Source organism: Carcharodon carcharias, chromosome 12 (genome assembly GCF_017639515.1).
Source record: "Carcharodon carcharias isolate sCarCar2 chromosome 12, sCarCar2.pri, whole genome shotgun sequence".
Lineage (NCBI taxonomy): Eukaryota > Metazoa > Chordata > Chondrichthyes > Lamniformes > Lamnidae > Carcharodon > Carcharodon carcharias.
This window is the reverse complement of record NC_054478.1, coordinates 87,130,746-87,148,815: the sequence shown is the minus strand read 5'-3', so window position 1 is coordinate 87,148,815 and position 18,070 is coordinate 87,130,746. Positions and strand designations below refer to the sequence as shown.

Here is an 18,070-nt window from a genome sequence, read left to right as displayed (position 1 = left end):
AGAGATAGAGAGAGAGAGAGGTGGGGGGTGGGGGGTGTGGTTGTAGGGACAAACAAGCAGTGATAGAAGCAGATCATCAAAAGATGTCAACAACAATAGTACAATAGAACACATAGGTGTTAAAGTTAAAGTTGGTGATATTATCTAAACGAATGTGCTAATTAAGAATGGATGGTAGGGCACTCAAGGTATAGCTCTAGTGGGGTTTTTTTTATATAATGGAAATAGGTGGGAAAAGGAAAATCTTTATAATTTATTGGAAAAAAAAGGAAGGGGGAAACAGAAAGGGGGTGGGGATGGGGGAGGGAGCTCACGACCTAAAGTTGTTGAATTCAATATTCAGTCCGGAAAGCTGTAAAGTCCCTAGTCGGAAGATGAGGTGTTGTTCCTCCAGTTTGCGTTGGGCTTCACTGGAACAATGCAGCAAGCCAAGGACAGACATGTGGGCAAGAGAGCAGGGTGGAGTGTTAAAATGGCAAGCGACAGGGAGGTTTGGGTCATTCTTGCGGACAGACCGCAGGTGTTCTGCAAAGCGGTCGCCCAGTTTACGTTTGGTCTCTCCAATGTAGAGGAGACCACATTGGGAGCAACGAATGCAGTAGGCTAAGTTGGGGGAAATGCAAGTGAAATGCTGCTTCACTTGAAAGGAGTGTTTGGGTCCTTGGACGGTGAGGAGAGAGGAAGTGAAGGGGCAGGTGTTGCATCTTTTGCGTGGGCATGGGATGGTGCCATAGGAGGGGGTTGAGGAGTAGGGGGTGATGGAGGAGTGGACCAGGGTGTCCCGGAGGGAGCGATCCCTACGGAATGCCGATAAAGGGGGTGAAGGGAAGATGTGTTTGGTGGTGGCATCATGCTGGAGTTGGCGGAAATGGCGGAGGATGATCCTTTGAATGCGGAGGCTGGTGGGGTGATAAGTGAGGACAAGGGGGACCCTATCATGTTTCTGGGAGGGAGGAGAAGGCGTGAGGGCGGATGCGCGGGAGATGGGCCAGACACGGTTGAAGGCCCTGTCAACGACCGTGAGTGGAAAACCTCGGTTAAGGAAGAAGGAGGACATGTCAGAGGAACTGTTTTTGAATGTAGCATCATCGGAACAGATGCGACGGAGGCGAAGGAACTGAGAGAATGGGATGGAGTCCTTACAGGACGCGGGGTCTGAGGAGCTGTAGTCGAGATAGCTGTGGGAGTTGGTGGGTTTGTAATGGATATTGGTGGACAGTCTATCACCAGAGATTGAGACAGAGAGGTCAAGGAAGGGAAGGGAAGTGTCAGAGATGGACCACGTGAAAATGATGGAGGGGTGGAGATTGGAAGCAAAATTAATAAATTTTTCCAAGTCCCGATGAGAGCATGAAGCGGCACCGAAGTAATCGTCGATGTACCGGAGAAAGAGTTGTGGAAGGGGGCCGGAGTAGGACTGGAACAAGGAATGTTCCACATACCCCATAAAGAGACAGGCATAGCTGGGGCCCATGCGGGTACCCATAGCCACACCTTTTATTTGGAGGAAGTGAGAGGAGTTGAAGGAGAAATTGTTCAGCGTGAGAACAAGTTCAGCCAGACGGAGGAGAGTAGTGGTGGATGGGGATTGTTCAGGCCTCTGTTCGAGGAAGAAGCTAAGGGCCCTCAGACCATCCTGGTGGGGGATGGAGGTGTAGAGGGATTGGACGTCCATGGTGAAGAGGAAGCGGTTGGGGCCAGGGAACTGGAAATTGTTGATGTGACGTAAGGTGTCAGAGGAATCACGGATGTAGGTGGGAAGGGACTGGACAAGGGGAGAGAGAAGGGAGTCAAGATAACGAGAAATGAGTTCTGTGGGGCAGGAGCAAGCTGAGACGATCGGTCTACCGGGGCTGTTCTGTTTGTGGATTTTGGGTAGGAGATAGAAGCGGGCCATCCGAGGTTGGGCGACTATCAGGTTGGAAGCTGTGGGAGGGAGATCCCCAGAGGAGATGAGGTCAGTGACAGTCCTGGAAACAATGGCTTGATGTTCATTGGTGGGGTCATGGTCCAGGGAGAGGTAGGAGGAAGTGTCTGCGAGTTGCCTGGTTTAAATTTCAAACAATGCTTGGCAGTTAACTCTCAGTCACTATCACAGGTACATTCTCCAAGGCAATACCTCTACCGATCAGCACTCTCTTCACATACAGTATAAATTGTTGTCTTCCCCCTACATTGGTATTCTTGTGAAGAGTCCTGAAGAGTGCAAGACGAAAAGCTTTGACATGCCTCTTTTATTCCGCAGTATCCAAGCTCTGTACTACCAAACAACTATTTAAAAACTGATTTGTTTCACAGAGGTTTATGTAAAATTTCCAAAAAAATGAGATTGGAGTTTAAAAGCAAAAAACTGCGGATGCTGGAAATCCAAAACAAAAACAGAAACAGAAATACCCGGAAAAACTCAGCAGGTCTAGCAGCATCAGTGGAGGAGAGCACAGTTGACGTTTCGAGTCCTCATGACCCTTCAACAGAACAATTCAACAGATTGGAGTTTATTGATTGAACTTAAAAACTGAGACTTATTAAATGATCATTAGCTGTTACCTTTTCTTTTTGTGCTTACGGGCTTTGCAGATGTGAAGATATGGTGGATGTGCGGAGGTTGAAAATGCTTCAGATGGTGCAGCTTTTCAAATGTGAAGAAGATGCAGCACAGGTAAATCATTAAACTGGTTTAAAGTAAGAACCTGGAAATAAAAAAAGGTGGAATGTTTATGTATATAAACTTAGTGGGATGTCAAATTGGAATTTGGAAAATAGTGCGCTTAATTAAAGTGATTTTTTTTCACTTTGTTTATAAAAGGCAGTTGAATGGCTAAGTGAACTATTGGATGCCCTTCTGAAAACTCATATTAGACTTGGAGATGATGCACAGGAAGCCAAAGTTCTCCTGGAAAAGCACCGCAAATTTATTGATGTTGCCCAGGTATGTCAGTGCACTTAATGCTATAACTACTTTATATTCATAAAAGGAAGCAAGTAATGATTAGTTGACTGTGACAGAATTTGAGTTAATTAACTAGTCAGTAATTGTTACTACCAAAAAAAAAGCTTTCATTTATATGGTGCCCTTATCTTGGAAAATCCCCCAAAGCACTCCACAGAGGCTTAAGGAAAAGTTGGACTAGAAATTAATGAAGGTGGTATTAAAAGGGTTGACTGAATGATTGTTCAAAGAGGTAGGTTTTGAGAAATTCCCTTCCCCTGTATTATTCTGATCCTGACTTGTTATGTACCAAATGCCTTTTGTGCCTGGGTTCCACATTTTGTCCCTCTCCTCCTTAAATCCAACTTCTCTGAGCAAGCTTTTGGTCACACCTCCTAATTCCTGTTTTTCCTTGTGTTTCCATGAAGTACCTTGGAATGTTTTTTCTACATTAAAGGCACCACATCAGTCCTTGCTACTGTTACAACTACTACTACTTAGAATTTTTTGTTCAGCTATTCAACCTACTAAAAGAGTGGATTATTAATTTGTTCACATTTTATGTATTATGCCCTGTCTACAATTGTATACCAAGAATAACCTTGCAATACTTAGTTGTGTACTTGTTTGTCAAACAACTTACTCTATCTCTACTATATATAACACTGAACGGGGACAATTTTCTCCTTGTTGGGGGGATTGTGCAGGGGTGGGCACACAGCTGATCAGTGCCCCCGATTGGCTGGGTGCTACCATTTTATGTGGGCAGGCCAATTAAGGCCCGCCCAGCGTGACAGACTCCTGGAAGCGTTGAGCACTCCTTGTGTGTTGGGGGGGCTGTTGCCTGAGTTTGGGAGTATGCTCTTTCGCGCATGCATACGCGAAAGAGTGCAGAAATCTCCCTGAGGCACCTCTGTGCCTCAGGGAGATTACTTCCACTTATAAAACATTGAATAAAGGTAAAAAAAAAATTAAGGACATGTCCCCCTCATGTGAAACTGTCACATGAGCTGGGAAATGTCCATTAATTTTATTAAAAATTTTTCAAACACTTTAAAAACGTTCATGAAACCTCATCCCGCCTGTGGATGATGTTCCGTGAAAAATGTGAAGGTTGCCTAGACTCTTAGCCGGTTAGACGGGCAGCTCAGCTAATTGCTTTATTGGCTTTTTAAATGGCCTTTGTAGGCCTTTGACAGTTTGGTGGACGTGCAGTTGACTTGAGTGTGCGCCATCCGAACTGAAAATCTAAGTGACACGCGGTGACATCGGGACGCATGGTTGACGTCACCATGCGTGATTTTACACTTCGGCGAGCAGGCCCTGCCCCCACTCGCCAAGCCAGAGATTCTACCATATGAGTTCTTTCCTCGTTATTCTGACACCCACCATGCAGAAGACATGAAGTTGTTTCCATTTTCTTACTGTAGAGGGCAGTATCATGATATACAGTGAAGTACCAATTCTACAATATGTTTTCTTAATTTGCTGCACTGTTTAACCATGGGTATTAATGATATAATGTAGCCAGGGTTGCAGAGATATTTGTCCCTTAGTAATGTCCATTGTGGCATCCTATAAACTTGCTCTTAATGTGTTGTCATCTAATGATGTCTGAAAGCACTTGTTGAGTGATGTTTTCCTAACACCTGCTTGAAATTCCTTGAACTTTGCTGAGTTATTGTTTCAATCACACTTTTGCTTTGGCTGCAGGAAATGTTTCCCAACCATCATAATTGTAGTGAATATAAAACAGAAAATGCTGAAAAATCAGTATGTGATAAATGAAAACATATTAAAATCTTCGGGTGTGGCCCTTTCATTAGAACTGGAAACTAGAAGGTATTCTAATAGAACTGAATAAAATGAGAGACCAGAGGGAGAATATCAACACTTCACATTTGTTGAGAACTGACAACCTTAGAGTGGGGTATTCTTAGTCCTGCTACAGAGGGCAATTAATAATTCAATAGTGTGCAAATTTTCTTCTTTAAAAACTAGTGAAATCATCCTATCAGGCAGTGAAAAGACATTAAAGAACAAAAGGGTGTGGAAATAGCTCAGTAAAATGGTGTAATGGCATGGGAAGGATAGAAATAAAGCTTCACAATTGAGAAGTTCAAAACGCTAGTTTCAACTATGAATCCACCTGAACTTGCAGATGGGACCTGGGATTAACATTCTTTTGAGAGACAACACCTCCAACAATGCAGCACTTATTCAATACTGCATTGAAATCTCAACCATTGTTCTTTGTAGAAGTTTGTTTTTACATACGGTCAGGTTTTTTTGTGTGCATTATCATTAAATTTTTTTGGGTGGCCACACATATGCAGTATTTAACTTGGAACAAGACCTTCATGTTATCTCCTGGGCTGCTGCCCTGGCTGCACATATGAAACACATAGGGGGAACATTGGTTTCAACCTAACTTATGTGCTGATATCCTGGAAGGGAGCTTGTTCCTACAATCTTTGGGCTGGAGGATGAGAATACTTCTGCTGAACCAAGGCTGTTACCGTTCCTGAATTTTATATTGAACTTATTTGGAACAGCATAAAAGTATTAGAACAGAAAGGGCATGATGGAAATAGGAGTGAGAGTTGAGGTGGCTTGTCATAGAGAACCGGGTCATACTTGTGAACAAAGTGGAAGAGTTGAACAAAGCAGTCACCCAAGCAGGATTTATATAGAAACCATAACATGAGTAGCAAATACTGTATATGTGATGAGAGAAGATATTGTTCACATGGAGAAATATTGGGACCTTATGAAGAGTCAAATAGGCATGTTGAATCTGATTAGTTTACATCAGGAAATGCTAAAAGATCTGTGAAAAATCAGTGAAGAGAGGCATATTTAGAGAAAACTCCCAGCAATAAGCAGGGAATGGAAAGCGTAGTTCTAATGAAAGGATGACACCTGGAGACCTTGTATTTAATTTTTACCTAACCTTCCCCTTTATCATTTCTGTCAAAACTCCCATCCTGACCACACATAATTGTATGGTGGTACACTGCATGTGAATTTGGGGAGCAGAACATTGATGCTTCTTCATAATTAGTACATTTGAATTATTCTATGAAGCTAGGTGAGCAAATGACTTCTAAGTATCCTGCACTGCTTAATTAATGCGTCTGTTTAGATAAAGCAAAATATTTGAAAAATAAGGTGTCATTACCTGAAAATTTCTTTAATCCAGTTTTACAAGTATTTTGAATTTTAACTTAAGAAAAATAAATTGCTATCAATAGGATGCAAAAGTACTCCTAGTAACAGCCTGTTTTTTTATGCCACCTAATGATGCTTTGTATCTAGAGTACCTATGATTATGGAAGACAATTGCTGCAGGCCACAGTGGTGCTGTGCCAATCTCTACGCTGCACCACAAGATCATCAGGAGAGACACTACCAAGATTGAACAGAGTCTGGAAACAGTTTACAGTGACATCAGAAGAAAGGATTCACAGACTGAGTTTGGCTTACACATTCAACTTAGCTGCTGAAAAGGTTTTTTTTTAAATTTTTAACCTAGGAGTGTTTAGCTGTACAGAAGTATTTTTCTTCACTGCTGTTCTCCTCAAGGTGGTGACTCATTTATATTTCACTTATGGGCTTGGTCACTAATAAACTTTTTATGTGGGGTGGCCTTCATAACTGAGCCTGATACTGTCATAAGCTGACATTTATCTGTACACTTTCCTGAGAGGGCCACTGGGTGCGAATCAGGAATGGGAACCTGGATGATTTCTTTTTCCCCTCCTTGCCGAAGGGACTGAGATTAGCTGTAGTCCCAGACTGTCATCAAGGTTAACTCTGCTGAGATCCGATTTGTAACAGGAATTTTCCTGTATTGTTATGACTACAGTCAGTGTTAATTGCTGCGCAAACTAAATCCCAGGGGGAGGCTTAGCTTACAGGCCACAACCACTTTTAAAACTAACAGTTGTATTAACAAGAAAGAAAAGAAAACTTAGCACACAAGATTATAGTTACACAATTACGGTTAGTCTTACAAAACATTCCTCCAAAGACTCTCCACTTGGTCAAACCCATAAGTGAACACCTTCCAAGCAACACTCTTATCGATGTTTAAATATGGAAAAATCCAGTAATACCACATAAGGCAAACTGCTGTAACTTCAGTAAAGGCGTACTGCATGACCTTCACCCTCTTCCACTTTATGGTATGGAATCCACTTCAGAATAAAACTGCTTGCTGCAGCCCAAGACTTCTCAACAGTTCAAACAGCTCCGGCTATCTCCAGCCATCTCAAGCGCAACAGCTGTACAGCCATCTCTACAGCTCAATAGCTAAAAATTAGCTATCCACAACTCTAATATATCTTTTTCCCTTTCATCTCTGTCCCGTTGTTCTCTCACCTCTTTGAAACTCAAACACATCCAAATATAAGACCTTTCATGTTTCCATCTTATCTTTGCTTCTGGGTCAACAAAATATAATACCCCCACTACTATTTACCTATGGACTCCTGCAAGATGAAAACATTTTCATTTTTACCTTTGCCTCCCCTTTGATATTCAAACAACCTCTCAACTTATCTAAAAATGCAGATGTTAGACCTAACCTATGTACTTGTGCCTCAACTGAACACCTCCATCCTTTTTGTTTCCCAAAACCCCAGACAACCTGACTGCTATCAAACTCTTACCCAGCTTAATTAATTCACTCACGCTCTCACACGCACACACAGATATTCAGCCTTCTTTCCAGAATAACACATTATTCCCCCAAAATATTAAAAATATAATACCATTCTCATATCTCCCTCCTTAACAAAAAAAGAATCGTCATAATTCCAAAACGATGGTTTCATTTTTCAACCCATTTCTTATTGCTTACTACATTTAACTATACAAACAAACTATTATACCATGAAAATATATACACAAGGCTTTTGTAAAATAGTTTATTCCAGTCCAGTCTCCATTTGCCAATGTCCAAGTTCTCTTGAATTTTAAACTCTTGACAACGCATCTGCAATCAAATTTTCTCATCTAGCCATATGTATTATTTGTAAATTGAACGGTTGCAATAATAAACTCCTCCAAAACAATCTTAAGTTTCTGTTTTGAAACTTTTCCAGAAACTTCAAAGGATTGTGTTCAGTATATATAACTGTCTCTGAAGAGTTGTTTGCAACATACACTTCAAAATAATGCAAGGTCTTTTTCTCTATAGTTGAATGTTTCTTCTGGTGTACATTCAACTTCCGTGAGAAATATCCGACCAGCTTCTCATTTCCTAATTCTTCTTGTTGCAGCAATACAACAACAATACCGACATCAATAGCCAACTTAAACCGCTTTGTATAATCAGCTGCTGATAGAACAGGTGTAGTTGTTAGTACAGATTTCAAGCTGTCAAATGCATTCTGACACTTCTGTGTCCATTAAAATTTTCTGTTTTTTAATAATTCAGTCAGCAGAGCAACTACACTGCTGGAGTTTAGCACGAATTTCTAATAAAATCTACTCATGGCTAGAAATCTCAAAACTTCCCATTTCGTTTCGACCACTGGGAATTCCACAATAGCTTTTACATTTGCATCTCATTGGGCCACTTGACTGTATCCAACAGTGTGGCCTAAATATGTAACTTGTGCTTTCAAAAATTCACTTTTAACCAAATTGGCTTCCTGCAGTTGATTTAAACAGTTTATTTAAGTATTGTAAATGCTCCTCCCACGTTTGACTGATTACTATTAAGTCATCAGTATAAACAGCACAATTGCTTAGTCCCTCAGTCACTTTGTTTGTTAACCTCTGAAATGTTGCTGGTACATTTTTCATTCCAAAAGGCATTATTTTACATTAGTGTAGACCATCTGGCGTCACGAAAGCTGATATCTATTTTGCCTTTTCTGATAAGGGTACTTGCCAATATCCTTACTGCAAGTCAATTTTGTGATAAATGTTGACTGTCCCATTTTCTTGATACACTCCTCCAACATGAAATAGGATATGAATCTGCTTTTGTTACTGCATTCGCTTTCCAGTAATCAATAGTCTTTCTGATCCATCCGGTTTTGGCACCATTACAATAGGTGAACTCCATTACTGTGACTGGGCTCTATGATGTCATTTTGGAGCATGAATTCAATTTCTTTCCGAACTTGAGCTAATTTTACTGGATTTAATCCATATTGGTGTTGACTTATTGACTCTGAATTCCCCACATCAACATCATGTACAACTAAATCTGTTTTCCCCAGTTTATTTCCACAAATTGCTTTGTGTGACTGCAATAGCTCTTTTAAATCACTGCAACACTTTTCTGGAAGGTAATCCAATATGACAGCTAAATTCTTAAACACTCCCTCATTGTCCAATTTAATCAGAGGAAGATCAATTTCAGAATCCTTAATTGCTACCCTGATTCCCTTACTGACAATGACCAGTACCACCACCTGTCTGTTCTCTCTGTCGAAGTATTTTTTGAGCATATTTACATGGCACACTTGCTGATTCTTCCTTCTCCCTGGGGTACTTACGATGGAGTTTACTTCACTCAGTCTCTTTTCAATCTGGTTCGGTCCACTAAGTCTTTGCTCCAACGGTTCGCGTGAATCTGGCAAAAATACTACACCTTTTCCCCTGCCACATAACTACGAGCTTTTGCCTTCATCACGTGTTGAGATATCTTTAAATATTTTTTCGCTAATTCACAAGTCTTGCTCAATCTTTGTCTGATTCTGTCACATAATCCAGGAGATTTGTCTTAGAACTCTGATTCACTAATTTCTCCTGAATCAATTTGAGTGGTCCCCTCACTTCATGGCCATAAATTAACTCAAAAGCACTGTTGACTCATTAGGGGCATCCCTAATAGCAAATCCCTTGATCCCAATCATGAGGATAGACCTGCCTATCTGCTCTAATTATAATCTTTAAAGCCTGATGTCACCTTTCTAAGGCACCTTGTGATTCAGGGTGATAGGCTGGCGACCTAAATTGCTTTATTCCTAGGCTGTTCATTTCTTCCTTAAACAGCTGTGACATTAAATTTGATTCCTGATCTGACTGGATTTATTTTGGTAGTCCATACCTTGTAAAGAATTAGGTTAACTCTTCTACAATAACTTTTGCTGTAAATTTCCTTTAAGTTATTGCTTATGGAAATCTTGTGGACACATCCATGGTTGTCAGTCAATACTGATTTCCAATTTTAGTCTTTGGGAGGGGTCATACACAATCAATTAGGATCCTGTTAAAAGGTTCCTGAAATGCTGGAATTTGAATTAAAGGTGCAGGCTTGCAGCCTGAGGCTTTGCTATCACTTGACATGTGTGTATGACAGAAATTGACTACACCTTTATGTAGTCTAGACCAGTATAAATGTTTTTGTATTTTAGCTTGTGTTTTTCTAATTCCTAAATGTCCTGCCTTTGGAATTTCATGAGCTACTCAAAATTTCATTCCCATACCCAAATGGTATTACTACTTGGTGTACTACCACCCACTTTTTACCTGCCAGAACATGAGGCAGTCTCAACTTCTTCATTAACACATTGTTCTTAATGTAATAGCACTCTGGAATGCATTCTGCTCCAGTTTCAGAATAATCTGTCTGATATTTCTTCAAATATGAATCCTTCTGCTGTAACTCCTCCAATTTTACTGAACAAAACACCTCAACCTCATTCTCTTTGCTCTTCTCCTTCTGAGTAACCTTTTCAAAGATTCATCCAGCCAACTGAATTTTAGAATCCTCCCACTGTCTTTTGGATTTATCCTCTTCCTCCTTAATCTTCTGTATTTGTGATCTTGTTATCACACAATCTGGAAACAATCCAGGAAGTTCTTTCTGTAACACTTCTATTGCTTGTGTCTCAATAGGCTGCTCTACTACAATTGGTTTGTCTTCGCCATGGATTCCTCTAATTAATACCTACTGGACAACAGATAGCACTATCCTTAGCACTATTAAGGACAGGCTAGCCCCAGTATTCCTTAAAATTTTGACGTCCTTTCCTGCTCTTCCCTGTACACATGAATATATTTTCCTTTCATATATAAAATCTTTAAACATCTCTGCAACCTGCCCTTCAGAACTCCCTTGGGTAAGTTATGAACACATTCCCACTTCTCTAGCTATCACTGATTCTTCCTGCTCCACTTGTACACAAACCACTAGATTTTCCTGTCTTTGGATCTCAGAGCCCACAGTACTCTTATTTCCAAAACTTTTCTGAGTTCCAATTACTTCAGTTGGTTTTCCGTTTAACTTCGCAACAATTTGATCTCGTGTTCAGCCTCATATCAATGGTAACATATCAGTTTCCTTCCTTCAACTCTACTTTCCACTTTTCCATCTCTAATAGACTGGTGTCCTTCAGCTTGATCCTTATTGCTACATTTTCACCACCACTATATTTTCTAAATGTCCAACTTCCCTGTTGATTTCCACATGACCCTTTCTTATATTTAACTGTTTGTGTGAAATATCGTACCTATCAGCTAAAACAACAGCTTCCTGATATTTTTGCTTTGTCTTTCATCTAAATATTTCTTAATATTTACTGGAATGCTATTTCTAAATTCTTCCATTATCATAACCTCTTTTACATTTTCAAAAGTCTTATCTAACTTTAATTTCCTGAACCATTGGTCCCAGATATTTTATTTTTCTCTTGCAAACTCCACATAAGTCTGATGAAGTCTTTTCCTTTAGGATCCTAAACTTCAACTGAAGCTTCAGGGACAAGCTCATAAGCATTTAATATTGCCTTCTTTACTATTTTGTAATCTGCAGACTGCTCCTCTGATAAGCTTGCATACATATTCATAGCTGTACCTGAAAAAACACTCTATGACATGATAACATAAGCGTCTCTTGGCCAATTCAATTTCATAGCTATCTTTTCAAATGAGGTAAAATACCTTTCAACTCCATCCTCTGCAAATTTAGGCACTAACTGCAGATTTTTAGTTAAATTAAATCCCTCCAAGGAATCAAAATCACCATCTGAATCACAATCTCTCCAATCTCTCCTTTCTTTCATTCTAAGTTTCACTTTCAACAATTCACACTGTCTAGCTTCTTTCTCTCTCTGAAGGTCCCTATCTCTTTCCCTCTCTTTCCTCAACTGCTAATTTCTCTCTCTGAAGTTCAAGTTCAAGCTTTTGCATTTCTATTTCTTGTAATCTCTTCTTTTCCCTTTCCTGTTCCTCTCTTTCCCGTTGAAGTTCCTTTATTTCTAGTTCTTCTAATCTATCCTTTTTTACACTCCTGACATTTGTCTTTCTTTTTCTCTTTCTTCCAATTCAAGCTTTTGTCTTTCTCTATCTTTCTATTTCAAGCTGCTTCATTTGCAACTGAAGTCTTACTACCTCCAGCTGTGACACACTAGTTTCAGGTAGCCGTTCCTCCAACTATAAATGCTGGGTAAGTACTTTAGCCACGTCAGCTTTACGAAATTCCACTTTTATCTCTAACTGCACTTTCTCTGCTAATAATTTCAACTGAGGTTTAAACAGAGATTTCAAATACTCCACAGATACATTTTCAACTCCCAGAAAAGTCGTAGCAATTGCTAAAACCATCTTGCAGTCTAATCACTTTAAAACCCCTCAACACAAAACTCCTGAGTTCAACGTTCTTCTCGTACTCGTATCCCTTGGATTCACAAACTCCACGCTGATCAAGGAATTTTAATAATCCTGCACAGAGCCCCCAAATTTGTTATGACCACAGACGGTGTGTTAATTGCTGCGCAAACTAAATCCCAGAGGGAAATTTTGCTTATGGCCCAAAACTTTTTTTTAAAATTAAAAGTAAAGGTTTTATTAGAAAGAAGAGAACATTTAGCACGCAAGATTATAGTTACACAATTACGGTTAGTATTACAAAACATTTCCCCAAAGACTCTCTACTTGGTCAAACCCACAAGTAAACACCTTCCAAGCAACACTCCCTTATAGATGTTTAAATATGAAAAATCCAGCAATATCACGCAAGGCAAACTGCTGTAGCTTCAATAAAGGTGTACTACATGATCTTTACCCTCTTCCACTTTATGGTATGGAATCCACTTCAAAATAAAACTACTTGCTGCAGTCCAAGACTTCTCAACAGCTCAAACAGCTCCAGCTATCTCCAACCATCTCCAGCGTAACAACTGTACAGCCAACTCTACAGCTCAATAGCTTAAAAACTAGCTCTCATTTTTGCCCTTTCATCTCAGTGCCATTGTTCTCACACCTCTTTGAAACTCAAACACATCCAAATATAAGATCATTCATGTTTCCATCTTGTCTTTGCTTTTGGGTCAGTAAAATATAATACCCCCACTACTATTTACCTATGGACTCCTGCAAAATACAAACATTTTCCTTTCTACCTCTTCCTCCCCTTTGATATTCAAACAACTTCTCAACTTATCTAAAAATGCAAATGTTAGATCTAACCTGTGCACTTGTGCCTCAACTGAACACCTCTACCCTTTTCATGTTTCCCAAAACCCCTGATAACCTGATTGCTATCAAACTTTTACCCAGCTTAATTAAATCACACACAGAGACACAGTCATCCAGTCTACATTCCAGAATAACACAATATTCCCCCAAAATATTTTTAAAAATCCATCCTCACCCTATATATCAGTCAGTACCATATCAAGCACAACAGTTGCCTACTCAGCCATTGTAAGAACACTTTGTCCAAATGTTTTTTGTATGTGAAGAAGGAACTTCAGTATAACAGGAACTACTAGGAACTGGGAGCTCTTGCTTCTGAGTAAATGTCTGCCAATCGTTTTCTAAGGTTATTGTTAAATAGTGTTACTTCCAGGTTCAGTTCCACTGAATTCAACCATTTTGTAGAAACCGATGCACTAGATGTTGTAGCATAACAAGTTCACTCCATTAAATTTGTGTGAGTGGAGTATGTCTCTTAAATGGTGCCTGGCGGCTGATGTGTGTGCATTTATTTCCAGTTTTCATTGTGTATTCACTAAAAGAGTCAACACCCTGCAGACTGGGGAAGAGAAGGATACTTCTAATTAGTATTTAAAATTCTATCCATATAGCACAGCCACTCTTCCAAATTCGATGAGCCCAAGAAAATTTATATAATTAGAATTATTTTAACAATTAATTATTCACAAAACTTATTTGCCAGTTGCCTAAGGTTTATACTTAATGCAAAAAAAAGTTTTTTTTGAGGTTAAAATATTCCCCAAAACGTTTATTTTTCTTTAAAGTACAATGGCTGAAATAAAATTATACTTTTACATCGAGTTTTCATATCACAATGCTTAATCTTTATCCAATTTTTACAACATTAGCTATTAAAATTATCTTTGCTTAGTTTTGATTTGCTTTTAAATACTCATGTAGTGCCATGACTGTTTCCATATGCGTAGCTGTGATAAATATATTTAATTTTAAAGGCCCTACTTTGCTTCATGCTTGTCTTTTAGCAAACAGATGAAAGTTAAGTGGTTTCCACAGTAAAATAATATTGCAGTGCTTTGTAAATCACATTTTGCACTTTCAGCAAACATATACCTCAAAATGAAACATATACTTGGGCAATTTGATATCTAAAATCTAATATTCTGACACACACTTTGGGGCTACATAAGTGTACTTCAGATTTAGAATTGACTGGACTTGTATTTCTGAATACCTTTTTGTTTCATAGTTTATAATCATTTTTCTTCAGGTACTAAAGGATAACTCTCAATTGGAGGAGCAGACTGAAGCCTGGAAGGAGTTTCTAGAAAAAATTGATGAAGTTGAAGTCACTGGGAAATCATTATTAGACAGACTAACAGTGCCTGTGATTTACCCTGATGGGTAAGATTTTACATTGGTGACATATATCTGTGCACTGTATCATTATGGCTAAGCTGGGCAGTTATTACCATCTAAGGATCACTAATGCATGTCATAGAATTGGGAAAATATATTTTTCTGATCGGCTTTTTCAAGTGGAAAAGTTTTCATTGTGGTGGTGTCTATAATGTAGAAAATATTCCAAAGCTTTTCATAGGAAAGGGGTGAGAAAAATAAGTTAAAGGAATAGAAAAAGGCCAGAATTGCAGTACTGAAGGGTGTTAGAGAAAATATAGAGCATGGTGTAGAGTTAAGGTAAGCAAAGCAATGGAGCGATTTGAAGAAGAGGATTTTAAATTGAATATCGTGACGGTCGGGAAACAAATGTACTTCATCAAGGGCAAGGGTGATAGACAAATAAGGTTGAATGTGGGACAGGATATATGGAGAGAAGCTTAATTTTCAACAAGAGCTTATGGATGTTGGGAAAGGATTGAAAAATGTGTGACAAAAGCATGAATTTAGTGTTTTGGTGGTTTGGGCATATGTGGACAATGTTGTGGAGGTAGAAATAAGCCAGCTTGATGATAGATGTGAACATGGTACCTGAGTTAATAGTGTATGCTCTGGGGACCTTGTTGGGACAGTGTATCTTTGGCCTAGATTTTAGCCAGGTTAACAACAAAAAACAACAACAACCTGTATTTATATCACACTTTTATAAAACAAGCAAAGACTATTCACAGGTACAAAACAAAATATGATACTGAACAATATAAGTAGATATTAGAGCAGATGACCAGAAGCTTTGTCAAAGAGTTTTAAGAGGTAGGTTTTATTAGAGGAAGAATCTGACGTAGAAAGGTGGAGAGGTTTAGAGAGGGAATTCCAAAACTTAGGGCCCAGGCAACTGAAGGCTGGCCATCAATGGTGGAGTGATTTAAATTGGGGATGCTCAAGAGGCCATAATTAAGGCAGCACAGATTTCTTGGAGTGGTGAGGGGCTCTGGATTAGAGGTAGGGAGGAGTGAGGCCATGGGGAGATTTGAAAACCAGAATGAGAATTTTGATGCAGTGTATTATGAAAGCCAGACTTAGCTCATTGGAGAGTATGGGGGCTGGGAACTCCAAGTGCAAACCAGCCTCAGCAGTTTCACGCATGTGTGAATTGGGAGCTGGCTGCACATGTGCAGCACACCATTTTGGCTTTCTCAGGGCGCCTGCATGGAAAGGAAAAGAAAAGAAACGGCATGAAAACCCTGGTCATGTTACCAAGGCAGGGCAACATTTTCAAAGGAGGTACCAAAGGGAGAGGGGCAAGCAGAGGTCCCAGTTAAATTAAGGAGAAAGTAGAGCAGAGAAAGAGCCTCCGAGCAGAAAAAGGGCTGTGGTTGGCAGACTTTAAATGGCTACGGCTCAGAATAAGCCCTGAAGATCAAAGAAGGCAGTAGAAGGTTGATAATTTTGTGCTTTGGAACAGTAGTACTCTGCTTAGTGCAGCTGAAGTTGTGCTTATGAATTGGTGCATGAGTGCAAACTCAGGAACCCAGGGCAACAGAGTCTTGGGAGATAAGATGGAAACACTGCAAGGTGGGCTGTTGTTGCTGCCTACCGAGTTGGAGCGACCTGTGGAGGGAATTCCAAGGCAAGATCTTCGGAGGTGAAGACTGGAATCCCTCCTGAGAGAGTCAGAGTTTCAACGAGATTAGTTGACTCTCAATGTTTCTGACATCTGGGTGGATTGTTGAGATATCCGTGGTATCTGTCTTGGTTGCATCTGCCATTTATTGTGCTGCATGCTGTGTTTGGCTACATTTTTCTTTTAATTCGCATTGAACTCCTTTGTTCAAAAAGGGAGGGAGACACAAAGCCAGAAACTACAAGCCAGTTAGGTTAACATATGTCTTGGGGAAAATGTTAGAAGCTATTATTAAATGCATTAAATTCAAGGTAATTGGGCACAGTCAGCATAGTTTTGTGAGAGGGAAATCATGTTTAACCAACTTATTGGAGTTCTTTGAAGAAGTAACAGGTGCTGTGGATAAAGGGGAACCAGTGGATATACTGTACTTAGATTTTCAGAAGGCATTTGATAAGCTGCCACATCAAAGGTTATTGTGGAAAATAAAAGCTCATGGTGTAGGGAGTAACATACTGTCATGGATAGAAGATTGGCCAGCTAGCTAGCAGGAAAGAGTAAGCATAAGTGGGTTATTTTCTGGTTGGCAAGATGTAGTGAGTGGTGTGCCACAGGGATCAGTGTGGGACCTCAACTCTACAATTTATATAAATTAATTGGATGAAGGGACTGAAGGTAATGGTTGCTACCTTTGCTAATAATATAGATAGGTAGGAAAGTGAGTTGTGAATAGGATATGAGACTTCAAAGGGATATAGATAGGTTAAGTGAGTGGGAAAAAGATCTGGCAAATGGAGTATAATGTGGACAAATGTGAAATTGTCCATTTTCGCAGGAAGAATAAAAGAGAAGCATATTATCCAAATGGTGAGAGGTTGCGAGCTCTGAGAATCAGTGGGATCTGGGTGTCCTGGTGCATGAATTGCAAAAGGTTAATATGCAGGTGCAGCAATAATTAGGAAAGCTAATAGAATGATATTGTTTATTGCAAGGGCAATTGAATACGAAAGTAGAGAGATTATGCTTCAGTTATACAGGGCATTGCTGAAACTACATTTGGAGCACTGTGTCCAATATTGGTCTCCTTGTTTAAGGGAGGATGTAAATGTGTTGGAGGCAACTTATTGAAGGTTTACTAGACTAATACCTGGAATGGGAGTGTTGTCTTTTGAGGAAAGATTGTTTAGGTTAGGCTTGTATCTGCTGGAGTTTAAAAGAGTAAGGGCAACTTGACTGAAACATATAAAATCCTGAGGGGCCTTGACAGGGTAGATATGGAGAGGATGTTTCCTCTTGTGGGAGAATCTGGAACTAGGGATCACTGTTTAAAAATAAGGGGCCACCCATTTAAGACAAAGATGAGGAGAATTTTTTTCTCTGAGGATCATGAGTCTTTGGAATTCTCCTCTTCATAAGGCCTACTCCTGCTCCTAATTTGTATGTTCACATGTATCTCATATTAACACTGAATGTAGATTATAAGAAAGATGTTTGTAAATTGTTTGATCTTACTGACCTTGTATAGAAAAGTTTATTTTTCGTTGTTCAAAAGCCGTGGAATCTTGTGGCTTTGCTGTCTTAGTAAATGTCTTGAATCTCAAGTTTTGTCTATGTTAAATAACAAGTTATTGGTCCCTGGCCGGATCTTAGGAAAAACTTGGGGGTCTGGTCCATACAAACATAGGAATTAGGAGCAGGAT

The 18,070-nt window shown here is 39.6% G+C and overlaps 1 protein-coding gene across 3 annotated transcripts in view; it reads left to right on the top strand.

The window, feature by feature from the left end:
• sestd1 (SEC14 and spectrin domains 1) overlaps positions 1–18,070 on the top strand; it is a 158,225-nt gene that overhangs the window by 129,827 nt on the left and 10,328 nt on the right. For all 3 annotated transcript variants that reach the window (XM_041201474.1, XM_041201475.1, XM_041201476.1), the window contains exons 15-18: positions 2,578–2,659; positions 2,807–2,929; positions 6,248–6,439; positions 14,619–14,752. In XM_041201474.1, the coding sequence (XP_041057408.1) occupies positions 2,578–2,659; positions 2,807–2,929; positions 6,248–6,439; positions 14,619–14,752 (531 nt within the window). The remainder of the gene's footprint in view (positions 1–2,577; positions 2,660–2,806; positions 2,930–6,247; positions 6,440–14,618; positions 14,753–18,070) is intronic.